The sequence below is a fragment of the Mobula birostris genome, chromosome 14, assembly GCF_030028105.1.
Source record: "Mobula birostris isolate sMobBir1 chromosome 14, sMobBir1.hap1, whole genome shotgun sequence".
Taxonomy (NCBI): Eukaryota; Metazoa; Chordata; class Chondrichthyes; order Myliobatiformes; family Myliobatidae; genus Mobula; species Mobula birostris.
Window position 1 is genome coordinate 14,751,854 of NC_092383.1, and position 27,972 is coordinate 14,779,825.

At 38.7% G+C, this 27,972-nt stretch overlaps 2 protein-coding genes across 5 annotated transcripts in view; one reads left to right on the top strand and one right to left on the bottom strand.

The window, feature by feature from the left end:
- polg (polymerase (DNA directed), gamma) overlaps window positions 1–4,049 on the top strand; it is a 74,721-nt gene extending 70,672 nt beyond the window's left edge. For all 4 annotated transcript variants that reach the window (XM_072278124.1, XM_072278127.1, XM_072278126.1 and 1 more), the window contains one exon: window positions 1,002–4,049. In XM_072278124.1, coding sequence (XP_072134225.1) covers window positions 1,002–1,063 — 62 coding nt within the window. In that variant the 3' untranslated portion in view covers window positions 1,064–4,049. The remainder of the gene's footprint in view (window positions 1–1,001) is intronic.
- fanci (FA complementation group I) overlaps window positions 945–27,972 on the bottom strand; it is an 81,650-nt gene continuing 54,622 nt past the window's right edge. The window contains exons 24-38 of the mRNA XM_072278123.1: window positions 27,565–27,744; window positions 27,216–27,382; window positions 24,761–24,840; window positions 24,463–24,579; window positions 21,360–21,411; window positions 20,730–20,857; window positions 18,555–18,623; window positions 16,303–16,399; window positions 11,802–11,986; window positions 10,209–10,265; window positions 6,814–6,873; window positions 5,718–5,807; window positions 4,365–4,460; window positions 2,686–2,817; window positions 945–1,391 (exon numbers count right to left, since the gene is read on the bottom strand). Of these exons, the coding sequence (XP_072134224.1) occupies window positions 1,335–1,391; window positions 2,686–2,817; window positions 4,365–4,460; window positions 5,718–5,807; window positions 6,814–6,873; window positions 10,209–10,265; window positions 11,802–11,986; window positions 16,303–16,399; window positions 18,555–18,623; window positions 20,730–20,857; window positions 21,360–21,411; window positions 24,463–24,579; window positions 24,761–24,840; window positions 27,216–27,382; window positions 27,565–27,744 (1,567 nt within the window). The 3' untranslated portion in view covers window positions 945–1,334. The remainder of the gene's footprint in view (window positions 1,392–2,685; window positions 2,818–4,364; window positions 4,461–5,717; window positions 5,808–6,813; window positions 6,874–10,208; window positions 10,266–11,801; window positions 11,987–16,302; window positions 16,400–18,554; window positions 18,624–20,729; window positions 20,858–21,359; window positions 21,412–24,462; window positions 24,580–24,760; window positions 24,841–27,215; window positions 27,383–27,564; window positions 27,745–27,972) is intronic.

The window sequence follows — 27,972 nt, forward strand, 5'->3', positions numbered from 1 at the left end:
AGGGGCTTGTAAGAGCTGTGCAGTACCAGATGTTAATTAATTATCAGCTTTTACTCTTTGCTTTAAAAGATTAAGTGGCAGCACTTTAGTCATTATCATTTGAACCTTACAAAATATACATCTGGGTTTTTTGGCACCATCTGTGAAAAATGAATCTTGTATAAAGTTCTGGATCCTGGCAATTGGCCCATTTAACATTGCCTTGCCGTGCCTCCCACAAGCTTAGCATTTGTCAGAGTCTTTGTCAAGCTCTCAAGTAGGAGATTGATACTGACTCTATCTAAGCCCAATCTTAATCTTCCTCCTGGGTCCCCGGGATGGATAATAATTCTTTCTAATAGGTGATTATATATTAAGCCATTTAAAACGAATGTTACAGTGGGTACTTGAGGGAGAGAAGGGAATATCAAACCGATTTCTGCTGATTACTACTGAGTGATTTTTTTTTTTTGTTTAAAATTGCACAGAGTAACTCAGTGATGATGCCCCTTGTCCTTTGCCCACCCGCTTCATCAGCTGAATGGCTTTTCAGTAGTCACAGTGCTAAGTGTTGCCATATTTCACCCCTCTCTGCCATCTAGGGAAGCAGCAGCCAGGGTTATGCCTACAAGTACACAGGCTTTATGACTAATAGGGGTACTTAGAATGAATCTCATCATTCCACGTACCAGGCCAGTTAATGTTGGAAGCAGGCAGCTGGTTGAGGAAATTAGGCTGCTAATATGCGTGAAACTGTATCCAAACAGCACAAGACAGTGCCTGTAATATGGGAAGGACTGGTCTTTCCTAGGCTTGAAATAGCAAATTTCTATTTTAATTTCTTCATAAAACCAAATAAACCAAAATGTGATGTTAAATATTCAAAAATTGATGAGCACAAATCCATGAGGCATGTTCATTAAAGGCTATTCAATAATTTGGAAAAAGAATTTTATTTCACTGTAATAACTGCATTTTTCAGATTATACGGTATAATTTATGGTTTTTTCTCTGTCTGGCAGGAGAAGCATTAGATATTTACCAAATCATTGAAAAAACAAACGGTTCTCTTAAACGAAAGTGAGCACAGAACAAGAAAACGTTGGACTACAAAAGACAATTTCAGGAAAGCAAGAGCAGTGTTCACCCAGAATTACTTGTATGTAGTATTTCTGCAACATGAACTGTACAAACTGAAGCTTTGAGATCACCCATCAGGACCAACTTCAATATCAGAATGGGAAATTATTCAAAACTGATAAGAGAAGGTGATAACATTTTGCATGGTTCAGATCTCGTGTACGAGCTTAACTTTAGTATCCTAACTGGACAAAATATTCACCGGTGTTCTTAATTCATCTTTTTCTTTTTTTCTTCTTTGGTTCTCTGTTTTCATCTACAGTGGTATTTGACTAAATAAGGAAAGTTTAAAAAAAAAAGTTCCACTATATTAATTGTACAATATGGAAACCTCTGTTTAAATATACATGCTTCATTTAACACAAAATTTCAGTAATGCTGAAAGATTACTTCTCTCTTTCCTGTGCTGTAATTACTATAATTGTATCAGTATGAGCTATGAACAAACCACTTGGCAAATCAGTATGATTATTTCCCAGTGATTATTCATGGGTCAGGGATTAGAACCACTGGGTAGCAGTAATAACGGGGTGTATTTAAAGTCTCTTCGAACGAGCATGGTATTTGGCACATTTCTCACTGTAATTGGGTGCTCCATCCTCATTACCCATCACTAATCAAAAGGGAATCGACTTGCACATTTAATCAAAGCATAAAAGTTCAGTTTTTCCAATCCTACTGTGCAAAATTCCTGACCCAATATAAAATGCTCTCAATAGTTTGATTGCTTAAGATAGGAAAAAAAACCTTTTTGTATATAACCATGCTAAGGACCATTCTGGTTACTATACATGTAACAATGTTTGAAATGTTTTCCTATAAATTTCCCCTTACAGCAGTTTCGATCATCTCCTAGTCCAATTTACCCTTTACATTATGAAAACTAAACAGCAAATGCTGAGAAGACGCAACAATCCAGGCAGCGTCTGTGATAAAAGAAACAGAATTAACGTTTCAGATGTAACTGTTTTTCACTCTCAAGCTGATGCCCTATTGGCTGAATTTTGTATTTCCAGTGCCCTTTATTCAAATGAATAACTTTATTTTGATTTCTCTATAATGACTCAAGAATTTATTTTAACCAAAAATATTCTGTACTGAAACAAGAGATCCATTTGTAGTCCCTCCTGTTCCTTTCTTAAAGGTTGATCTTAGCAGCTCTCAGTCACAGTGAACTGAAAATGAGATTGTTTTCCTTTCTTAGAAAATAAAGGAACATCAATGAATTTCCTTTCTTTTCCCTAGTAGAAAAACAACACAATTAAATATAGCTGTCTCATGCAGGCTTAAAGGCACATAAATAGTGCTGTCCCGGTTGCTTCCCCTCAACCTTTTCCTCTTTAATTTTTCTTTGGCAATCAAATCAAATTATTTGGAGAGACCCACAGCTGCAGCCTTGGATCTTGCTTAATAGCATGTATTACAGCAGTCTGACATAAACTTTTGAGTGAGATGTTGCCTGAAATTAAGAGATTATGTCAACTAATGGTGAGTAATACTGAACTGATGGAAGGGGAGGTGTATAGACTATGTGGCAAAAGCTACAAAATATTTTTCAAAATTCACCTGATCACCAGCGTCATTCTCGTCCTGCTGAGTATCTCCATCTTCCTGTTCTTGGAGCGCTGCGTCCAATGTGGCTACATTAATTCGGAAATCTCGAGACGTGCTGAGCTTCATGTACTGCATTAAGTTCACCTACAAGGAGGAGAAACACCCTCTTAGTGGAATGTAAGGTTAATCACAAAGCTGGTCAGCAGCAAAACATGACTGGGAGAAACAAGCTAACCACAGCAAGGATGGGGCCAAATAGCCATAATCATTAAATACCATAGGAAGAGAACAATCTGCTTAGTTTACTGATTTTTATACACATAGTTCATTACTTCATTGATGCTGTATAGTAACTCAATTACCATTGCCATTTCTGTCAGATCACTGAATACGTCAATAATCTTTACCACAAACATAGGGTTTGAGATACTTTCCTTCAAATTTGCTGACAACTAATTAACTGACTAGCCCCATAGTTCATCCTCAAAAATCTTTGAAGGTTGTCATTTTAAATTTGTGGATCTTCACCTCCTTGCGGTTCAAAATTAGGGGCTGTAGAATCTTAAATAAGACGTACATTGTTGCACTTTACCAAATTTTATACCTATTGAGTACAAAAATCTATGCAGCAACCAGATTTGATGGACCAAATGGCCTAATTCTGCTCCTCAGTCTGATTGATTCAGTGGTTAGATTTGCAATAATTTGCAGTGCAGAAATGAGGGTCAGAATTGGCTATTGGCTGCTACACTGCTAGGAAGCAGCATCAAAGACTTCTAATGCATTAGGGCAGTTAAAAGTAACAGTTCATGGCATAAAAAAGTTGGGAACCCCAGCATTAGGGCTTGCTAGATGATACTTTGATCTATTGTAGCAGTTTAGAGAAAAACTATGCAAATTTCACAGAAGAAAAATTGAACACTCCATTTCTTATCGGCAAGCATATATTGCAGAGTTGTGAGGAGTAAAATAAAATCAAAATCCAGATGCATCAGTAATCTAAAATTTGAATAAAGTAGCAAAAGATAAATCAAGACAAAGTATGTCTTTTATGTCTAAATATCTTTTAAGTTTTTTTGAAAAATATAGTTTAGGAATTTTCACCTAGCACATTTGGTCAGATCTTAATGCACTTAGAGGCAGAAAAATGAAAATACCATACTTAAAAAGCATAATTGATGAGAAAAGTTAAGTTTGTTTATTTTGGAATATCAGATTTTCAAGATTACAAGGAGGTTTGAAAATATACCCAAGTCAGTCATTCTGCAATGAAATGCTAAATTGTAGGGAATTAAAAATCACCTCTGCAATAGGAAATTTTATTCCTTCACTCAAAAGCTAATTGACTTCTAGAATAAGTTATTATGAAAGAATATTGAGGATGATAAAAATGATTGAAGACAATTTTATTAATGGAAAGCTAAACAAATTAAGAACATAACTAGCCAATAGGTTTTTGGAGTTGGTTACAATTGAACTGTTTATAAAAAAAAATAAGTCCGATCGAGCCGAGTGGCATTTTTTATTATTTGCAATGTGTCATATGCTGTCATAGATAGAAAGATAAATTTCTCTAGGAGGTAATTGATTTAATTTCCTTCATTGTCTTTTATCACTACAGATTAACTTTTTTGATCAATAAAACAAAGTAAGTTCATAAATTAACAATTGAAGGATAGCCTTCTTTCTACCTTTGATTTCTTGGTAAGATGAATCAAGAATTTCTCGTACTGCTCAATGGCAAATATTAGGTTGGGGATAGGCTTGCTTTCGCGCAGTACTCGAGCCTGATAATAGAATAACAAGTTTTCAGCTGTTTATCCTGACAGACCATTTGCAAAAGGTCAATGAAAGAGTAGGTAATGATTACAACACAAGCTTTTACAAGCCTTTACTATTCAGTTACTGTAAATCTCAATGGTGATAGCAATTTCTAAAGTAATTTCAGAAATGATAGCATTAGTGTGCTGATAACAGAATATCTGAACAATCCACCATCTATAGAAATGTAATAATTTATTACAATAGTCATTATCCATGCTAAGAGATGAGTCACAAAATACAAAACATTTATATCAATAAATTATTGTAAATTTTGTGTCATAGATACACAAGGATATACCAGCAAATGATTACTCTTACGACTCAAGTTCTGATAAAACTGATAAGCTGATGAAATGAATAGGATAAACACAAAAGATTCTGCAGATGCACACACACAAAATGCTGGAGGAATGCAGTAGGTCAGGCAGCATCTATAGAAGTCAATGTTTTGGGCCAAGATCCTTCAGGACTAGAGGGGAAGAGGGAAGATGTCAGAATAAGGGGGGGGGGGGGGGGCAGGGAGAGAAAGCGGAAGGGCAAGCCAGAAGATGATAGGTGAAGCCAGGTGGAAGTAAGAAGCTGCGAGGTGATAGTTGGAAAAGGTAAAGGCTGGAGAGAAAGGAAAGGAGGGGAACCGGGGGGAGGTGATAGACAAGTGAGGAGAAGAGGTAAGAGACCAGAGTGAGGAAAAGGGGGATGGGGGGAAAAAATTACCAGAAGTTGGATAAATCTATGCTCATGCCATCAGGTTAGAGAGTACCTAGACAGAATACAAGGGTGTTGCTCTTCCAACCTGAGAGTTGCCTCATCATGTCAGAATGGAATTTAAATTTTGGATAGGTGAGAAGAAAAACAGTCATTTGTTAAAGTAACACGAAATGCTGGAGGAACTCAGCAAGCCAGGCAGCTTCTGTGGGAAGAGTAAGCAGTCACCATTTCGGGCCGAAACCCTTCATCAGGACTCCTGCATGCTGATGAAGGGGCTTGCCCTGAAACGCTGTTTACTCTTTTCAATAGATGCTGCCTGACCTGCTGAGTTCCTCCAGCATTCCGTGTGTATTACTTTGATTTGCACATCTGCAGACTTGCTCTTATTTGCTAAAGTAGGCGAGTATGGTTGGGTGAGCTGAGACAAAAACTATCATTGTTCATCCTCATCCACATTTACACTGTGCACGAAAGGCTTCTGATCCGGGTTTAGGATTTTGAAGATCTTGTACCGTTGCTGCACTAACGGCTGCCATTTCCTTCTTTTTGTCCTTCTTCTTCCCCGCACCTCCTCCAAAGCTCATCATCTCATTCTGGATATTCTATTCAGGAAACTCAAAAAGTTAGAATGGTCAAAGATTTGTTTCTAACACTGATCTGCTTGCTGCAAATCAGTAATGATATATTCACACACTGGCCAGAGTTAGGCAAAACAAACTAGCTTTAAACTTCACACATCAAAGTTGCTGGTGAACGCAGCAGGCCAGGCAGCATCTGTAGGAAGAGGTGCAGTCGACGTTTCAGGCCGAGACCCTTCGTCAGGGCCTGCTGCGTTCACCAGCAACTTTGATGTGTGTTGCTTGAATTTCCAGCATCTGCAGAATTCCTGTTGTTAGCTTTAAACTTTGTCATTCTGCCAGGGGAAGGTGGAATGGAGTTCCCAAAGCAGTAATGATTGTCATTTCAAAGAGATCAAAAGCATAAATGAAGTAAAAAGAACAACTTATTTCTAAAATACTTTCTTGGATATCTCCGCTGCCCTTGTTTATATTAAAGCTACATTAGTTCAGGTAAGTAAATTGTTTGATGTGGCACTGAAGAATTACTGCAAATTCAACCGCTGCTTTGTGCCAAACTGACAAAAGATCTCTACGAGGCATAATTTTCCCTAGTGCCAAGTGAAATTTCAATCCATGTTCATACTAATAATTCCCACTTGACTTCCCTTACTGGAATGTGTGTATGTATCATGTATGAGTAGAAGCAAGCTTAGTTTAATTCTCTATTTTCCTTGCTGTCTCAATGCCTGGTTAATGCCTGCTCCTTTCAACCTACAACTCACCTCAACCACAACAACAATATTCCCCTGAGACTGGAGTTAATCTTCAGCACGAAAGGGGAGCTTTCAATTTAGTTACTACATTCCAGGATCAGGATTACTTAAGGCTCAATGGTTGAGCTGTAATATGCAGATAACTTTTGCATTTATACAAGCAATATACAATATTGCCCCATATTATATATCCAAATATTAAATAACAATTTAAATGCATCAAAATTGCCAGAAAAATCAATACAACTATATACTGAAAATGAATTATTACATACCTGAACATAGGTGATAAAAGCATAGCACTGGGGCGTTAGGTGTGATCCTGAAAGTTTAACCTAAAGACAACAGAACAAAGACTTTACGGTTCAAAGTGTTATCACATTTGAGTTCGCACACACGAGGAATTCTGCAGATGCTAGAAGTTCAAGCAACACACACATTTGAGTTTCCATGAAAGTAGAAAATAGGAGCTTTGATTCTTAATATCATATGGAGGAAATTGGGAACAGCCACCTCTTTTTGTCTTGTTCTGAAACAGACAGAACCTGAAAACAGATTGCCCCTTAACCTGGCATGTTTGTGGGGTACAGCAGAGATTGCATAACGCTCTTTCATCAGCTTTTTATTAAAGTCACATTTTGAAACATCTCATGCTTTTGGTTTAGAATTTTGGAATGTGAACTTCAGGAAGTTTTTTCACAATTTACAAATATAAATTCCTAATTGGATTAAGCCTTGGATGCAAAAGAGCAGATTGTAGCTGTGATTTCCCACATCATCCAGGTACTGCCTATAGAAGGAAAGATGGCACACACAGATTACAAAATCAACTGTTCCACACAAGATTAACACAGGAAGATGGAAACAGTGGAGAGCCCAGCAAGTTTCCAGGATGCCAGCTATTTCCCCAAGGAACCATTAATGGCAGGTCGGGGACAAGTTGTCAACTTGTGGCTATGAACTGGGGCACGAGCTGGAAGCGCAAGACTACATTAAAACAAAAGGTGGATCTAAGCAATGATTACTTGGACAAATATTCAGGTTCATTACCAATTACAGAATCCAGTAAAGTTACTGATGGATACTGGGTTGACTGATTGCTACTGGGGAATTTGATGTGATATTAACTGGTTTGAGAATCCATTTGGGAGAATTAATCAGGCTACCTTGTGCTATTTTGTGGTCCTGTTGGCAACTGGATGCATCTGTGCAGACTGACTTATACTATCCAAATGTTAATGTAAAAAATGGAGGCTTAGTTGGAGTACAGGATAACTGCCCTATGACTGAGTGCAAAGATATGAACTAACTTGTTTTTACCTCTCCACCAACTGGCAGTGATCATTTGCTGCATGAGAATTAGCAGTACATTGATTTGCTGCCCTCAGGTGGCAACACTGTTTGTAAAAAGAACATAACATCTGATAGTTTCAGCAACCGAACCTTGCGCTTAATACATAGAATTTGTTCTTTTGTTTATACTTGTGCATTAAACATCAGGAAATACAGCACATTTTATTAGAGGGGTCTTGTCTTCATTATTTACCAAAGGGACTGCTGTACAGATGACAGAATTGCTAATTGGAATTGGTTTATTATTGTCATTTTGCCATTTTTCCAGCTGGTCCAGATCCTGCTGCAAGCTTTTGATAGTCTTCCTCGCTGTCCACTACACCCCCAGTCTTGATGTCATCCACAAATTTGCTGATCCAGTTGACCACATCATCCAAATTGTTGATATGAATGACAAACAACAACAGACCCAGCACTGATCCCTGTAGCACTCCACTAGTTACTGACACATCTACTACTACTCTCTGACTTCTCCCACAAAGCTAATGTCTAATCCAATTTACTACCTCATCTTGAACGCCGAGTGACTGAACCTTCTTCACCAATCTCCCATGCAGGACCTTGACAAATGCCTTGCTGAAGTCCATGTAGGCAACATCCACTGCCTTGCCTTCTTCAACTTTCCCGGTAACTTCCTTGAAAAACTCCAGAAGATTGGTTAGACACGACCTACCACACACAAAGCCATGCTAACTATCCAAATACTCATATATCCAGTCCCTTAGGTAACCTTTCAATAACTTTACCATTACTAATGTCAGGCTCACCAGCCTATAATTTCTTAAACTGTGGAAAACAACATTGGCTCTCCTCCAGTCCTCTGGTACTTTACCTGTCGCTAATGATATCACTGCTAGGGCCCCAGCAATTTCTGCACTTGCCTTCCACAACCTTAATCAGGCTTTGGGGATTTGTCTCAAAGACAGCAAACAGCTCCTCCTCTGTAATCTGAATAGAGGCCAAGATCTCACTGCTGTTTTGCCTCACTTCTATAGATTCCGTGTCCATCTCCCGAGTAAGCACAGATGCAAAAAAAAAAAATCCATTTAAGATCTCCCCCATCTCTTCTGGCTCTAAATAGATTACCATTCTGATCTTCCAGAGGACCAGTTTTGTCCCTTGCAATCCTTTCGCTTTTAATGACTTTAAAGAATCCCTTGGGATTCACCTTCACTTTGTCTGCTAGAGCAATCTCATGTCTTCTGTTAGCCCCACTGATTTCTTTCTTAAGTGTTCTCCTGTATTGCTTATACTCCATAAACACCTCATTTGTTCCTACCTGCCTGTACCTGCTGTGCACTCCCCCCCCCTTAACCACAGCCTCAATATCTCTCAAAGGTTCTTTGAACCTATTATCCTTGCCTTTTATTCTAACAGGCACATACAATCTTCGCACTCTCAAAATTTCACTTTTGAAAGTCTCCCACTTACCATGTACACCTTTGCCAGAAAACAGCCTGTCCCAATCCACACTTGCCAGATCCATTCTGATACCATCAAAATTGGCCTTTCTAATTTAGAATATCAACCCAAGAACCAGACCTAACATTTTCTATATTTATCTTGAAACAATGGCATTATGGTCACTAGCTGAAGTGTTTCCCTACACAAACTTCTGTTACTTGCCCTGTCTCATTTTGTAATAGCAGATCAAGTATTGCACTCTCTCTCTTTGGGACTTCTGTGTACTGATTAAGGAAACCTTCCTGAACACATTTGACAAACTATCCCATCTAGTCCTTTTACTGTATGAAAGTCCCAGTCAATAGATGGAAAGTTTCTTGCAGCAGTCTGCGATCTCGCTACAAATTTGTTCAAAATCCTGCAGACTGTTGGGTGGTTTATAATATAGCCCCCATTAATGTGGTCTTACCTTTCTTATTCCTCAGTTCCACCCATAAAGCCTCACTAGATGAGTTCCCCAGTCTTGTCTTGACTGAGCACTGCCATAACATTTTCTTTGACTAATAACGCCACCCTCCCCTTTAATCCCTCCTGCTCCATCACATCTATCTTTTGATGTACGTGTGACAAATAAGTAAATTTAAACTTCAAATAACAATCAGGAAGTACCTTTCCTGCTTAAGTGATACTGGAGATTTTGATCTCATAGTCTGGAAAGGTGTAAAGAACTGAAAATGAGAGATATGAAGATAGGTAAATGGAACTGAACTACTAATGGGTTTTGGTAACAAACATGCAATGTACTGAAGCTTAATGTCCAACCAGCAATCTGACCTTAATGAGGAACATTCATTTACATCTTGCCTTCCCTCAAAATGTTTCATAAAATAAGGACCAGCAGTTTATTACTTACCAATTTCTCAAACCTCGCAGGAAGATGTGCAACATTTGTTGTGTACCCATGGATGTACTGGAAGAGTGGGTAAAAGTAATGGAGTTAATGTACATAGTCAGTAATATGCTAATTTTACCCCATCCATACAGAAGGATTTAATCCAAAGGCATTAGAATGCCAGGCACTGAGAAAGAAAAAATATTTCTATAATGCTAAAAATGAAGTAGCTCCAACCTCAGTCTTTTTCAAAACATTGGTTAATTTGGTCAACTGGAGCACAAGGAGTAGGAAATGGATCCTTCCGTTTTCTTCATGCAACTTACCAAAGTAGTATTCAAAAGGAAGCTGGCTTGATTCCTGGGTTAACTGGGGTTGTTAAGGGTATGTTTGGTGCCAGGAACAGATTAATACTAGATTGATTAAACTCATTGCAACGATCTTGACAGAAAAAGATGTCAAGCAAGAGTCTGAAAGGCACACAACTGATTTCACCTGGTGTATGAAGATGTTTTGTGCAATCTTTACCTTCTGAATGATTATTAAGACCATCTCTAAACAACAGATATGATATACTATATCACTCACTTATTGCCACAGATGATTGTGGAGGCTAAGTCATTGGTTATATTTAAAGCAGAGACTGACAAGTTCTTGATTAGTATGGGAGAAGGCAGGAGAATGGGGTTGAGAGGGAAGATAAATCAGCCATGATTGAATGGCAGAGCATATTTGAAGGGCCCAATGGCCTAATACTGTTCCTATGTCTTATGATTGTACTCATCTCACTTGTCAATACAGTTTCTGCCCCTTCCTTTACTCACCCTGTCAACTATACTATGAATGAATAAAGGGAGCAACCAGTTCACGTTAGTTGGAGCCATACAGTTTGTACAACACACAAACATGCCCAACTTGCCCAAGCCAATGGTACTGCCAATCCAATTTGCCTGCATTAGGCCCATGTCTCTCCTTTTATTTCCTGCTTTACCGGGGCAGCCAGAAGTACGGACAGAGTCCACACAGTGAAGGCTGATTTCAGTGATATGCCAAGCTGTGTCCACAACTGCATTTTTCTTGCAGCCATGTATATTGCAGTTGCCATAGCAAGCCGTTATGCATCCAGATAGAATACTTTCTATGGTGCATCAATAAATAAATAAATTTGTTAAGAGTCAATAAGATCATGCTGAATTTCTTTTTTTTTTGCCTTTTAAACACTATAATCTGCCTCTGTACGGAAATAAAATGACCCTCAGATCCCTACATACCACCCTCCCCACCTTAAACCTATGTCTTCCAGTTTTAGTCTCTCCTCACCCGAGGAAACTCTCTACCCTCCCTGTGACCCTTCACAATTTTATAAATCTCTATAAAGGTCACCCCCGAGCTTTCTATGTTCCAGTGTGAATAAACCCAGCCTACCCAATCTCTCCTTGTAAGTAAAGCCCTCATTCCTGCCAATGGTGTTTCACCATTCAATTTTCTTCCATTCTCCCTCCAATAACTCTCACAATTCTGAGCACAACCAAAGAAAAATCACACCTAAAAACCATGTTGTATCATGTCCCTGTGCATTTCCTTGGATAAACAAAAACAATTCTGTAGACTTACATATTTTACTAACGAGGTGAGAATATTATACATTTTGCCCAACTCCTTCAGGAGGATATCCACGCAGGCTCCCGATGGAATAGATGTCTGTATAAGCTCGTGGAAAGCAGTTAGCAGGGTGCCTAGCTGAAGAATTACTGCTTTCTCCACAGTTTCTCTCACAGATGATCCTTGAGAATTTTCATCTACAAATGGAGAACAAAACTTAGTGTGGGTGAGACAAATCAGTGAGTCCTGGAATTATAATTATCCTGATGTCACTGATTGTTGTGCAGGGTGATAGTCATCTCCTGTTTGTAGTAAATTAATATTGAATTTTGATTCCTTTCAAAGTGACTTCCATTTGTCAATATGCTACAATCTAAAACCATAATACACAGCGTGAAGATTAACCTTATTGGGGTCAAGGATTACTTGCTTCCATTCTGGTGCTGTGGGCTTTGAGGTGGCTGATCATGCCAGTCAGGGATCTATAAATGCTGCAGTAAGTGGGCTAAATGACACTTAATGGTGGGAGTGGGGAGAAAGCATTAAATTGTTAAAAGTGTTCTGTGCTCATCGCACTTTTTGAGCTTAATCTCCATGCACTCCTGCCACAAAGACTTGAGGTGCCCAGTGTTTTCCTGGATATTGCTTCATTTTGAGTAGTCATTGGGAAGAGATTCCCTGCATCAGTCAGGATATTAATTCACGTGTGCATGCTGGATACTGCCTGTACTATCAGGTAGAAGGTACAAGAGCCTCAGGACTCACACCACCAGGTTCAAGAACAGTCACAACCCGTCTATCAGGCCCTTGAATAAATGGAGGTAACTTCACTCACTTGCCCCCATCACTGAGATGTTCACACTTTAATCTCACTTTACAGACTTCTTATTGCTATTTATTTACATTTGCATTTTTGTCGTCTTCTGCACTCCAGTTGATCTTTCATTGATCCTGTTATCATTACTATTCTGTAGATTTGCTGAGTACGCCCACAGGAAAAATGAATCTCAGGATTGTATACATGTACTTTGATAATATTTACTTTGAACTTTGCTGGTGCCAATAATGCTGTACATCAGGGAAAAATGAGCACTGTGATAACTTTGTGCCTCCTCCATATTTTATGAAAATGGAGGGTTATGTGGGAGGCAAGGGGTGGATTGATATTAGAAAGTAGGTGAAACGGTCAGCACAACATTGTGGGCTGAAGAGCCAGTATCGAGCTGTAATATTGTCCATCCAGACAATGCTTTCCTTTCGCTGCTGCCATCAGGAAGGAGGTACAAGAGCCTTAGGTCCCACAGCACCAGGTTCAGGGATGGTTATTGCCCTTCAACAGTCAGGCTCCTGAACTAGTGTGGATAACTTCACTCACCTCAACTCTGAACCAATTCCACAACCTACAGACTCATTTTCAAGCACTCTGCAACTCATGTGCTCAGTATCATTTATTTTTGTATTTGCAGAATCAATCTTCTTTTGCACATTGGTTTGCTTGTCAGTCTTTGTGTGTAGCTTTTTATTGATTTTATTTTATTTCTCTGTTCTACTGTAAATGCCAGTAAGAAAATGGGTGGTATATGGTGACATATGCAGTACATACTCCGATAATAAATTTACCTTAAACTTTGTTCTATGTTCCTGTAGGCTGGGAGTCCAGAGGTTGCTAATGGGGATATTCTTTTCAGGTACATTGATACCTCAACACTGTTTATTTTGTAGGAGCATCTAGAGGCCAAGTTGGGGATAAGAGACCAAATTATGTGGTGCAAGTCCAGCTATTGTCAACAGCTATCATGGCACAAGTGATGCTTCCACCCCTGTAGCCCTTCTCCTGAACAATGATGCAAGTGTCAAAACTTGGTTTGAGGATTTTGCCACGAGACCTTGTTCCTGTTTCCCTGACTTCCATGTTCCAAGTCTTTTATCAGGTACAAGACTCCAGACACATTGACTTTTTGACTCCTTCCTTGCCAATCAGGGAGGGAGGCAAGAAAGAAGGAGAAGGGTGAGGAAAGGAATACGTTTAGGAAAGAAATTCCAAATTATAGGACCTGGGCAGCATGGTTGTCTTTACTGGGAATGTGCAGAACTAGATTTGAAAAGAGCTTGGGTATCTGAATAAATGCAAGATGGAAGTCGGTGAAAAAGATGGAGCAGCGAAGCCAGGGTGAAATCTAAAAACAAAGATGAGATGTTTAAAGGTGAGGCAAGTCCTGATGAGGATCTCAGCCTGAAACATCAATACTTCATTCCTTTCCACAGAAGATGCCCAATTGGTGAATTTTTGTACGTGTTACTCTGGATTTCCAGCATGTGCAAAATCTCTTGGGTCTATGTATTGCAAATTATGTTCAGGACAGCATGATATGAGGAAGAGGGTTACCTAGCAATATATTAAGGTATACTAGGCATGCATTGGAACAGTCAAGTCTCGACATAACAAAGACATGGTTTCTCTTTCAAATCCTTAAGCAAGACGAGACAGGCAAAGAGCCAGGTCATATTACAGAGCTGGAAGTAAATATTCTAGCTAACAGAGCAGATATATCACTGGAAATTCATTTTTCATCATGCACTAAATTAAGGTTCAGGACAAGGGGCATTCAATGCTCAGATATCCAATGAATCAATTCTTTTAAATAATTAAAGAAAAGTTTATGTTCCTACATCCTGCAGAAGCAGTGTGACTAATTAAAGACTGTGGAAGAGTGCAGTGTTAAACTCGTTGCTCAGAGCAGCACAAGGCACCTACCTGATGGATTTCAAGATTATTACTGTGAGTGGCAACATGCAAATAAGAGACACTATGGGGCCAAGGATGGGTTCTTGTAGCACTCCAGAAATAATGGTCCAAGAGAGGAAAGAAAGGGCATTGATTTGCTTGCCAACGTTGAAACCAAATAAGTACAGTTATATCCAGCTGTGCAACACAGGAGTGGCTTTGGAAAAAAATTGTGAGATTGATGTCACAAGTTGCAGACAGCCTGAGAAAATGAGTTTGCCATGATCACAATTACATCTGCAACTTTATACCACCATATACTAACTGCCTTGAGACTCATTTTCTTGCAAGCATTCACAGAAGAAGAAAGAAATACAACAGAATCAATGAAAGACTGCACACAGAGACTGTGTATCCAATGCGTATAAGACAACAAACTGTGCAAATACAATAAATAAATAGCTACCAAAATAATACTGAGAACATGAGTTGTAGACTCATTGAAAGTGAGTCCCCAGGTTGTGGAATCAGTTCAGAGATGAGGTGAATTAGATTAGATTATGAGGTCACTCAGTCCTCATTTATTGTCATTTAGAAATGCATGCATTAAAAAAATGATACGTTCCTCCAGAATGATATCACAAAAAAAACACAGGACAAACCAAGACTAAAACTGATAAGACCACATAATAATAGCAACATATAATTACAACAGTACACAGCAATACCATAATTTGATAAAGAGCAGACCATGGGCAGGGTAAAAAGGAAGTCTCAAAGCCCCGATAAACTCATCATCTCATGCAGGCGGCAGGAAGGGAGAAACTCTCCCCGCCATGAACCTCCAAGCGCCGCCAACTTGCCGATGCAGCACCATTGGAAGCACCTGACCGCAGCAGACTCTGAGTTCGTCTGAAAACTTCGAGCCTCCGACCAGCCTCTCCGAGCACCATCCTCTGCCGAGCACTTCGACCCCGCCCTGGCCACCGAGCAACAAGCAAAGCCGAGGACTCGGGGCCTTCTTCTCCGCAGATTCTGGACCACACAGTAGCAGCAACAGCGAAGCAGGCATTTCAGAAGTTATTTAATCATTGAATGAAATTATTTACAATGATTGCAGGTAATGACTTTTCCTGAATGTAGTGGTGTGGGATCCAAGGCTCCTGTACCTCCTTCCCAATGGCAGCAGCAAGAAGAGAGCATGGCCTCAAAGGTGGGGATCCTTGATAACGGATACTTACTTCTTGTGGCAGCACTCCTTGTAGATATGCTCAAATGGTGGGGAAGGATTTGCCAGTGATGGACCAGGAAAAGGTGTGAGGGATTGGGCTGGTACAGGCCCATTCAAGGATTTAAGAGAAAAGAGCAAGTTAGTAGGGGGAAGATTAATGCCAGAGATAACAATGGTCTTGAAAAGCTGGGAAATGATGAAATGGTATGGGACCAGAGGGTAGCACATAGTTAACAGCTGACACGAGCGGTCAGGAAAGTAAACTAGGTTATCAACAGATAGTGGAAAGAAAACTAAAAGGAATTAGATGAGCTCCAGGAAGCCACAACGAGACAAGATGCATAGGTGATGCAACGATGGCTAAAAACAACAGTCCCAACACATCAATGAATTCTGGATTTGAAATGGGGATAGAGAATGGAAAAATGTAGTTGATCTCATGATTATTGCAAAGAAAAAGCCCATAAGGAGAAAAACGTGATATTATTTCACTGTTCAATTTGCTAAATTTGTATGGTATTCCCATGCCACACTGTTGCATTGTGAAGCCAACCTACCAGTCAGTGCTTTTTCGGAGTTCAGCTGGGCCTTCAGTTTTGTGATAAGCCAATCAACTTCTTCCAAAACCTTCTCCACTTGAGATAAAACAAGCTGCTGCAAGAGAAACAAAAGCGTACACATCAACACATTAATCCCTTTTTATCACTGAATTCCTCCTTTTAAACCGTTTCTTTTGTTCTTTTTTCTCTTCCCCTCTTTTAATCTTAAAAGCTATTTACCTTTTATCCCCATGCCATTCTGACTATTATCCATCACTGCACTGGGAAATTTATTGAGATACAGCATGGAACAAGCCCTTCGAGCCACACCTCCCAGCAATCCCTGATTTAATCCTAGCCTAATCAAGGGACAATTTATAATGACCAATTAACTTACTAATTGGTATGCCTTTGGACAGGAGGAGGAAACTGAAGTACCCAGAGGAAACCCACGCAGTCATGGGGAGAATGTACAAACTCCTTACTGGCAGTGGCAGGAATTGAACCCAGGCCACCTGTATTGTAAAGCTTTGTATTAAACACAAGGCTCCCATGCCCCCACATCCCCCTATTACCCCTGTCACTGAACTGCACTGTGAACATTTTAAACCACTTTTTATAATGCTATTTGCATTGTAAATACATGTTGGTATTTATGTAATTATGCACATTTTATTCTATTTCCACACAATAACTTTTAATGATTTTTATATAATTGTTTATTCTTTATTATTGTTGAACGTCATTGCTTTTGTTTTATGTTGTACCCTGACCAACACATCACAAGTAATTCCTAGTACATGTAAATATATATGGAAAATAAAGTTGATCATTGATTCTTTAACTTTTCTCAGTTCTAATCAAAGGGTATCAACCGCAAATATTAGCTAACTCCATATCTTCTACCTCACTGGCTGAGTATTGCCAGTTATTTTTAATTCCAGATTTCCAATGTTTGTAGTTTATCCACTAATATATCAGAATCAATTGTGAAATTTGTTTTGAGGCAGCAGTACAGTGCAATGCATTAGAAAACAAACAATAAGAAATATATATACAAAGTTAAATTTTAAAAAGTGTAAAAAGATCAAAAATAGCGAGGTAGTGTTCACGGGTTGGTTCATTGTCCAGATAACTCACTGTTATCTACCACCATTACATGGACATTTAATGCCAATATCTTCTGTAACTGCTGCAGAGTCAAAATCCTACAATTCACCATCCAGCATCACTGTGGGAGCACAGTAAAACTCACAGCAATTCAGAAAGACAACCCACCCCCCTCCTCATCTTCTCTTGATATCCGGAGATGGGCAATAAATGCAGTCAGGTCAGCATTATCAGTATCCCAAGGACAAAACATTAATAAAGACAATTTACACTCAGTGGCCACATTATTAGGCACTCCTGTACATTACAAAGTGGTCCCTCAGTGTATGTTCGTAGTCTTCTGCTGCTGTAGCCCATCCACTTCAAGGTATGATGTGTTGCACATTCAGACATGCTCTTCTGCAAACTATTTTTGTGACACGTGGTTATCTGATTTACTGTAAATTTCCTGTCGGCTTGAACCAGTCTGGCCATTCTCCTCTCACCACTCTCATTAACAAGGCATTTTTGCCGACAGAACTGCCACTCACTGGACTTGTTTTTTTTGCTTTTGGCACCATTCTCTGAAAAAAATAGACTATTCTGCATAAAAGTCCCAAGAGATCAGCAGTTTTTAAGATACTCAAATCATTCCATCTGGCACCAAAAATCATTTTACCGTCAAAGTCGCTTTGATCACATTTCTTCCCTTTCCTGATGCCTAGTCTGAACAGCAATTGACCATGTCTGCATGCTTTTACGCATTGAGTTGCTGCCACATAATTGGTTAATTAGATATTTGCATTAAAGAGCAGATGAACAGGAGTATCTAACAAAGTGGCCACTTGGTGTAAAAATAACATTGCAATGGCAAGAGAAGATCAGTAAGAGTTGGATTACTAAGGCAGCGAAAGGGAAAAAAAGATTCTCACAAGCTGTTATGAAAGGTCAGTATTGCACGACCAGTAGGCTGGTCTTCACCTCTATGTGAAAATAATTTTAAGCCACTTTTGTTTTGCTAACTCCCTCTCATGTCAAAAGCTTCTTAAGCCAAAATTGTTTATCCTCATTCGTTTGCTTATCATTCAGAATTTCCTCAGCATTGCCAGCGTGTGAATGAAATATTCAAGCTGCTATTGCTGCAAGTATAGCTGTTTTCCCAATAGATACAACATGTTTACCACCACAGTTGGAGCTGCAGTCTTCGAGTTCACCATGGCAAAATGGGATTGTTCATCTATTTCAACATCCTAGAGAAGACAAGCAAGCAACATAGTCAGGTTTGAGTGAACAGCAAAGGAACATGCACAGTATGGGATAAGAATCATTCATACATAAAGTGATGCTGGATGTATGGTTATATTGTTCCATTTTGTGTCACAGCATCAAAAATAAATATTTTACAATTCTGGTGAAATTGTAAAACAAACTCAAATATGTTTCATTACAATTTCCAGTTTTAAAAAGATCTTGTTTAATTCGGTGAAACAACTTCCTTCAGATGATTAAATGAGTAAGTTCATAACACAGCACTGCTTAGAAAACACTGACAAAAAATGCCTCCCATATTTCAGGCTAAAACCTCTAATCCTAAATGTTTAGTTCAGTAATTATATGGCGTATTGTGAGCAGTTTTGGGCCCCATATCTATGAAAGGATGTGCTGGCATTGCATAGAGTCCAGGAGGTTTACAAGAATGTTTACAAGATCCTGGGAATGTAAGGATTAATGCACGAGAAGTGTTTGATATCTTTGGCCCTATACTCAATGAAGTTTAGAAGAATGAGGATGGATTTCATTGAAACCTACTGAATATTGAAAGATCCAGTTAGAGTGGATGCAGAGAGGATGCTTCCAATAGTGAGAGAGACTAGAATCAGAGGACACAACCTCAGAATTGAAGAATGTTCTTTTAGATATGAGAAGAAGAGGAATTTCTTTAGCCTCAGAGTGGTGAATCAGTGGAATTTACTGCCACAGATGGCTGTGGAGATAAAGTCATTGGTTATGTTTAAAGTAGAAATTCAAAAGTTCTTGATTAGTAAAGGCGTCAGAAAAGTTATAGAGTGAAGGTAGGAGAATGGAGTTGAGAGGGAAAATAAATCAATCATAATCAAATGGTGTAGTAGACTCAGTGGGCCAAATGGCCTAATCCTGTTCCTATGTCTTATGGTCCAATTGCATCGATGGACATGGAGAGGGACTGTGGTCATCAAAATATCAACCAGTGGGGCTGGAGTATTTCTATCTCATCACCTCAATTTTTTATTACCTAGGATTCAGCATAGTTTACAAAACTGAAAGGATATTAGTATTTAATCCGATGCCAACAACTTATGATCAAATTCAACCCATCAAAAATAGTAACCGTTCAGTCAGGATACCACGCTCCATGTAAAAATTTTTGTACAAGGTGTTTAGAACTTTTGCAGTGTCAAGCACACTTTCTCAAAATACTTAAAAAACAATTCACAATAACAAGTTACTGATTGTTTTAATATTTCCAAAATATACAATGACTTTCTGAAACTATAAAATATAGAGTATGTAACTGAAGACATACCACTGTATTGGATACACATTTATTGCTAGAACATACTATATTTATTTAGACGTGTTATTAAAATTTTAAAGTTTCTTCACACCACTTTTAAAAAAAAAATCTTAAATTTGCAGACATACTGGGAACCCCAATTAAATAAATGAATTAGCTTTAATACTATTAAAACCTATGTCTAAAATCCAGGAACTATTATATGCCATGATTGATACCTAAATGGTCAGACAATCTTGATAGATTTTTGCTAGTACTACCATACAATTTGAAACATTATATGATTTGAAGTCATATTTGCTGAATTTGTGGTATAAAATCCCAACAATTAGATATGTACGATTCATTCAAAATGCGAACTTAATTACTGCACGCATTATCAAAAGGCCATGATGACAGCAAAGGGAAAATTTTCCTTCTGGTTTGCAGTTACCTATTTTTGATCTTAAAGCCCAATTGAAGTTTCACCATGGTTACATCAAGAGTGGAAGGAGGTCAAGTTGATTCCTATTGTATATGAAGACCAAGACGATTCAGACTATGCAAACAATCCAACTGGCTCAAAGGTCATCTCCAACAAAAAACTCTACTGGAGGTTTTCAGCAGGTCAAGCAGCATCTGTTTAAGGGGGTGGTGGGGGAGAAGGAATCTATGACATTATCAGGTTGACAATTTCTTTCTTTGCAGATGCTCAGTGACCTACAGAATGGCTCCAACAGATTGCTTCTTGCTGCAGATTCCCACATCTTCCATCTCACATGTCCTTAGATACATTCCACGCTTCCTTGGACACAGTAAATACCTGATCAATATCGCCCAAGCGACTGTGAATGTCTCGAGATAGCTCTTGGAGCAAGCTCACTGGACTCTTACACAGAACATGTAGACTGAACATCATGCTCATCAATCCTTTACAGAATTGTACGTCTTCTGCAGATCCAACAAAACATTTTGTTATACCAAGTGTCCCCTTACAAAAATGCCAAGTCCCTTGACACATTTGAAGACTATGGACAAAACTGATCATGACAGCATTCTATTTCATTTAAGAATTCACTTTAAGATTTTGCTTGACCCCCATGGATAATGAGCTTAAAAGTCTAACATGCACCACCTCCTTACAGAAAATATAATCTTCTAGTACTATTTATAAAGTTATTCATTAATTGCATTTATCTACAACTGTTACCTTTAGAAAAAATCTTAATAAATCTAATATTACTGCTTCACATGTAACAAAAGATACAGTTCAGGCAGCTTATTCACTACCACCTCTCCCGTCCCCATCAATAATGATATTTTCCCATCTTAGTTGAAACTTTAACCTGTGTTCACCTTTATAAATGGCAACAGACTGGCAATTTATTTCTATCATTGTCTATCTTATCTGCAAATATTACTCTTCTCAGATTAATGTTTTAAGTATTCTTACCTAAATTACTTTCCTTGCAAATCTTTATTGTCCACATTAACATTTGAGCAAACTATCAAAAAAAAGGTAGCTGCGTCATTCAGTTGATACTCAATACTTTTCACTTTTCAGTTAACAAATTAAGAAATAGATATCCTGGATTGCAATAAATAAACTTGCAGACATTTTATTAAAAATACAAGACCTTTTATACCCTTTTCAGCTCCAATATAATAAAACTAATGGGCTGCCAAAGGAAAGTAGCATTGCCATAGTAACATATTTAATGCACAGAAAGAGATATTAATCTGCACTGTTATTTTAAGAATACCTCTTTCGTGACTACTTTTCTGAAACTGTTCACTGTCATTGTGGTTACTATGTTTCTTAAGTACCTTATTGTTTTGCCAAGTTATTTTCTTCCCTACATATTATCCATTAAAAAAAAACTGGAAGCAGAGTAGTTCTTTTGTTTCTAACAAAATATCACTGCAATTATCCATAGGGAAAACTTGAATGGGTACCGATCTCACCTCAACCATATTCAATCTCATACTGCATTAGATAAACAGATATCAACCTTGTTAAAGTGACCAGTTGGCAGTTGGGGAATTATCATAGCATACAGTCAGAAATTTCAAAAGATGAGAATAAATTACTTTATTGGACAGTTCTGAATCTTTGGAATTCCTTATCACCAAGTCTCTGGAAGGTTAGGAAATTTGGAAAGCTAATTGAACGTTGACCATTATTGCAAGGGTTATGGGATATAAAAGTAGGAACATTTCCATGCAACATTACAGGATGCTGGTGATTCAACATACGGTGTATCACATACATTCAAGGCCCGATGGCCAAAGCTCTAAGTTTGCAAGTCCACTGGGTAAGTGTCAGGCCTATGTCCGTGAATCCAATGCAGGCGGGAAGCCCAGCCTGTCCTGGGGTCAGAGGACTGTCTGTGTGAATGGGTGAGTGGGTGGATGGGAGGGAGAGAGGGAGGACAGGGACTTGTTTTGTTGCAGTTACTCTGCTGAACATTGTGGACATGCTGTGTTGGGGCCAGAATGTTTGGCAACACTTGCGGGCTGCCCCCCAGCACACTTAGGTTGTGTTGGCTGTTAACCGAAACAGCTCACTTAACTGTACGTTTCAAAGTACACGTGACAAATAAATGAATGTTGATCAGTTTTGGTCTTCATATCGATGGCAGGATTGTGTTTGCACTGGAGACCATTTACAGAGGAGTTATTAGGTTGATTCCTGAGATGAAGGGGTTGACATTTGAAGAGCAATGCAAACTGGGCCTCCCCTCTAATAAAACACCAATAATACAGCAATTGATTGTTCAGAAGTCCCGATGGCCTGGCATCTGCCTCATTCATTAGCCAGGAATAGGAGCTGGTGGGGGGGGGGGGGGGGGGGGGGAAGGCAGAGTGCAAGCAGGATCCAGGTGAGTAAAGAGTTAAATTTGATTCCACCTTGCTATACACTAAAATGTGTAGCACAGAATGGAAGCTTGTAAGACAAAATGGTGTTAGAGTGGAATACTGGAATTATTAACCCTCCATGCAAATAAAAAAAATTCTTTTTCACTCTTTTTGTTTACATGTCATATAGTTAAAATATATAACGTTTCCAGTGAGCACAACAAGTTTAAGAGAGTGGGGAATGAACAACTGCTTTGGACTCTGACTCAAGATCCTGGCTCCAGCAGCAAATCTATTCACCCACGGCCCAGACCTCGGCCCCTGTCTCAGACCGTAATGAATTTTCTCCCCCCCCATAAAGTTCATAAGAAGCAATCGACAGCAATGTTTTATAAACTTAAGAGCACTAGTCTATAGCCCAAAGAGTAGGTAATGGTGGGAAACATGTTCTTGTTCTCTTGCTCTCTCTCAAAGACTATTACTCACACTAGTTCTCAAAACTGTGTTTCTCTTGAAGTTCCTGAAAAAATATTTTTGTTACAGCCCACTAAGAGGTTGAGCCAAGGTCTGGACCATAGATGAATAGTTTTGCTGCTGAAGGAACTGAAATACTTGTTTATTCGCCACACTCTTAAAATTGACTGTGCTCACTGGAAAATTTATTGTATTTATTGCGACAAGTTTTAAAAATGAGAAGAATTGTGTTTTCTGCATGGAGGGGTAATTAGGAATGTCCACTGAAAGGCCGATTTGTTACCATTTTTACTAACCCTACTTCTATCACCACAGGCAAACACAAATACATAATATGGACAATATAACACCAATTGCTTTTACTAAATTATCAAGCCCTTTAACATTAATTATCTTAGAGATTTCATATAATCTTCATTTTATTGGCAACCTTGAGTCTCGCACACTTGTAGTACAGTTTCAAGGAGTCTGATTATCATTCTATGTACCATTACTCCAAATTTCCATTGTTTGTAACTTCCAGAAAACTAAACAGATGGTGAAACTGTGGGATTCAATGCTATGGATGGCCGTGGAGGCCAAGTCCTTGGGTATATTTAAAGTGGAGTTTGATAGGTTCTTGATTCGGAAGGATGCTGAAGGGTATGGGGAAAAGGCAGGAGAATGGGATGGAGAGGGATAATAAATCAGCCATGATGGAACAGCAGAAAAGACTTGACAGACCGAATGGCCTAATTCTGCCTCTGTGTCTTATGGTCTTAAGGTGACCTTGTGATTATTTGTCTCTGGCACCAAGGTTCAAATCCAAACTAGAAGATGAAACTCCTCTGTACTGTGGCTTATTGCAGTCCAGTTTTTCAGCAGGATGTGGCTACAGCACTCAGCGGTCTTAATTACAATTGCCCTTACAGAGCAAAATTACTCAATTATTAAGATGGGCTCCTGCAGAAGCCAGAAAATCTTTGCACATATATGTACGAAGTTACCTCTTATCTCAAGACTATTACAGAAGGTTAGATTAAATAATGGAAATAGCTTCTTCTGTTTGAACTATCTGACATGTTAGTGCTGAACAAGTACTATGAGAACATTTCACTCCCTATTTCTAACATTCATCTCCTTGATCACAAAACAATAAGGAAAATAGAAATGTGCTTTTGTTTCGATGCTCTAACTCACTGGTGAGGAACTAGAAACAGCTGTCATACTTAATGTTTACATACTTGTTCAGATGTCGGTTCTAATAGCCGGGAGAGTGTTGACAATATGCTCACTAAAAGCTGTGCTTCCTTGCTGTTAAAATCCTCTTCACTTCCATTCAGTTGTGTCACAAGAGATCTCTGGCAGCAAATGGAACAGAACAAAAATCTTTTTTATTTTCCATTTGCTGATCACATTAAAGGGTAATCACACATTCACAATTAGAACCATAAATATGATCTATTTACTACATACTGTTGCAGGGGTACAAGTATGCTATAGGAAGATAAACAGCCTTAATTTGAAAGCAGCACTACTTACTTGGAACTGTCTGATGTGGAAAGCTGCTTTCTCGGTAATATTGATGCTCTCCTGCTCTTCTTCTCCATCACTCACCACATCTAAATATAAAATTCACAAAACAGTTTGCCCCTCATTTTTTCCTTTCCAAAAGGATTAATGTTTTAAAAACATAGCTGGTATACACTCTCATTAATTAATCTTCAAGAAGCCAATGGGAATATTTGGTATTTCCAAAATACTTACAACTTGGTCAGGTGCATATTTCTCGTAATATTGGTCCTTCAGACATTTTCTTTCCAGATACTGGAAACCGGGTGTGAAATTATTCCATCAGAGTAACCAAAGGTGGAATGCAGAGAACACACACAAGAGATTCTGCAGGTGCTAGAAGTCCAGAGCAACATACAAAAAAACACTGGAAAAGCTCAGCAAGTCAGGCAGGATCCATGCTAAACAGGCACCGTATTGAGCTGATACCCTTAACCAGGGCTGGAAAGGAAGAGGGAGGTAGTCAGAGTAAGAAGATGGGGATTGAGGTAGAAGTACAAGCTGGAAGATGATAGATGAAGCCACATAAGGAGGAAGGTGGGTAGATTTTTTTGGGGGGGGGAGAGAGAGAGGGGAATGAAGTAAGAAGCTGAAGAGTTAGTTTCATTTATACCGACCCAATAACGTTCTTTGTTCTCAAATACAGATCAAATTATTTCACTATTTTATTAAAAGGGAAACTTAGTTAAACTTAGATCTAGTTGCAGTTTGAGCACGGCTGTGACCTTTTCTTTTTCTATCTTGTTTAGTTCTTGCCCAATCCCAAAAACATTCTTATGATTTAATCCTCAATTCACAGCTCATAACTCCAAGTAAGCATTTTTTTTTTTAAATTTGAGAAGGGGTAATTAATGTTCACAGGTTCTGAAAAGAAAGGTTTCTTTTTATATTGCTTGTCAGTTGTGGAAATAGTGTATGAAAGAAAGATAAAGTTAATAAGCCAAATATTTCACCACCCAAAAATACTAGGCAACAATGAAATATTAACACAAGTGATTCTACAGATTTTGAAAATTCAGAGTAAAACGCACAAAATGCTAGATGATCAGGCAGCTTCTATGAAAATGAATAAACAGTTGTCATTTCAAGCTGAGACCCTTCATCAGGACTGGAAAAGAAGGGGGGAAATGCCAGAATAAAAAGGTGGAGTGGAGGTGAAGGAAGATAGCTAGAAGGTGATACGTGATGCCTGGTTGGTGAAAAAGGTAAAGGGCTGGAGAAGAAGGACTCTTAGACAGGAGAAGAGAGTTGACCACAGAAGAAAGGGAAATGGGGGGGGGGGGGGGGGGAAGAGAAAGAAATTTACCAGAAGGAGAAATCAATGTTCATGCCATCAAGTTGGAGGCTATTTAGATGGTATATCAGGTGTTTTTTCTCCATCAGGAGAGTGGCCTCATCTTGGCAGACGAGGAGGCCATGGACTGAAATGTCGGAATGGGGATAGTTATTAAAATGACTGGCCACTGGGAAACTTCATTTTTAGTGGGTGGAGCAGAGGTGCTCAACAATGCAATCTTTCTTACCAACGTAAATGAGGCCATATTGAGAGCACCAGATACAATAGATGATCCCAACAGATTCACAGGTGAAGTGTTGCCTCACCTGGAAGGCCTGTTTGGTGCCCTGAATGGAGGTGAGTGGGCAGATGTAGCATTTCTCTTGCTTCCCGGGATATGTGCTATAAGGGAGATTAGTGGGGAAGGACGAGTGGAACATTATTTGCATAAAGAACAGCTCACATGGAACTCCAAGTCAACAGCAAGCAGTCAAATGAAAACTAGAAAACTAAATGAATGTTATTGAACAACTTCAGACATAATCAAATTTGCTAACACAAAGCAAATATACAGAGCAGCCACATATTACAGCTTTAACCCATCTTCAAATTTAAGTCACCACTCTTCTGCTGAGAGCTTTTACTTGGAAAGGAAAATGGGAACCAAATGCAGCAATGGGACAACGCAGAAAAACATGGCTGTCTGTGTGATGGAGGAACAGCAGTAACCACACACTCACACATATACAGATACGATAACATTAACAGAAGGAAAGCAAACAACCTCGCAATATCACAATAGTGCATCAAAGTCTCAGTCGATTTGGGGTTTGAGCCCATAATCTTTTAAAAACACAAAAAGAACATTTTTGAAATGAGCCAAATGTTAACTATTAGGTAGGTGCTCATTAATTTAATTTATATGGTGATCACACACTTTAATATTAATGAATCACTTAAATTAGTATCTGTATTCTAGGGGACTACAACATTAAAACTTTCAACATCTGACTGGATTTCTTGATTCATCTGCTGATCCAGTCTGGCGATCACATTGCCTTGAAATCGATATCAAATAGGGACCCAATTCGGTTTATAAACTATGAAGGCTTGTTGCAAGCAATAAAAATTATGGGCATGTCTACTGACCTATTGCAATGAAGAACTGTTGAATCTTGTTTTGATATCTGTGTTGCACTGTGTTAAATATGCGCAGTAATCCGTCCAAACATAGCAATGAAATAGTTCTCCCTCTCTCTTTCTTTCCAGATTCTTCCACTGCTGATGGAATTGAAGTATACCTCCAGAGCAGAACACTGATGTACAACAAATAAATAAATGCTGGTAATCACACAAGTTGCATCTTTTCTCAACAATAGAATTCCAATATTTGCAACTACCATTACAGCCAGAAGTCAAAGATAATTATATAAATGTGCTCTGGAAAAGATAATGCAATATTATTGAATTCTGTGGATGTGCAAAGATGTTGCTTTACCGAGTAATGTCACAAAGATATTTGAATGTTTTCTCAGGATTTTGCCCATCTGGTCCATCTGTCTGTCCCGTCTCTTCAAGTTGCTGTACTTTCTGTAGAGCCATGCTTACGGCATAACGCATGAACTCATTATTAGAGCGCAAAATAGACAAACTCTCCTCACGGCTCAGTGCATTGTCTCTGAACAAAAAGAGAAAGAAACATCCAATTAGAAATTTACAAAAAATCATGTTTGGTAACATGCAGTCAATTTTATTGCTGGGAGTCCTAAATTATTTAGGTAGGTTAATGGTTTCAAGGGATATATTAAGAAGGAAGATAAATGGAGGTGATGTTCAGATCTGGCCTAAGCTAAAGAGCTTACACTTGTCCAAATGTTACTGATCCTGGGCAAATACTGAACACAAC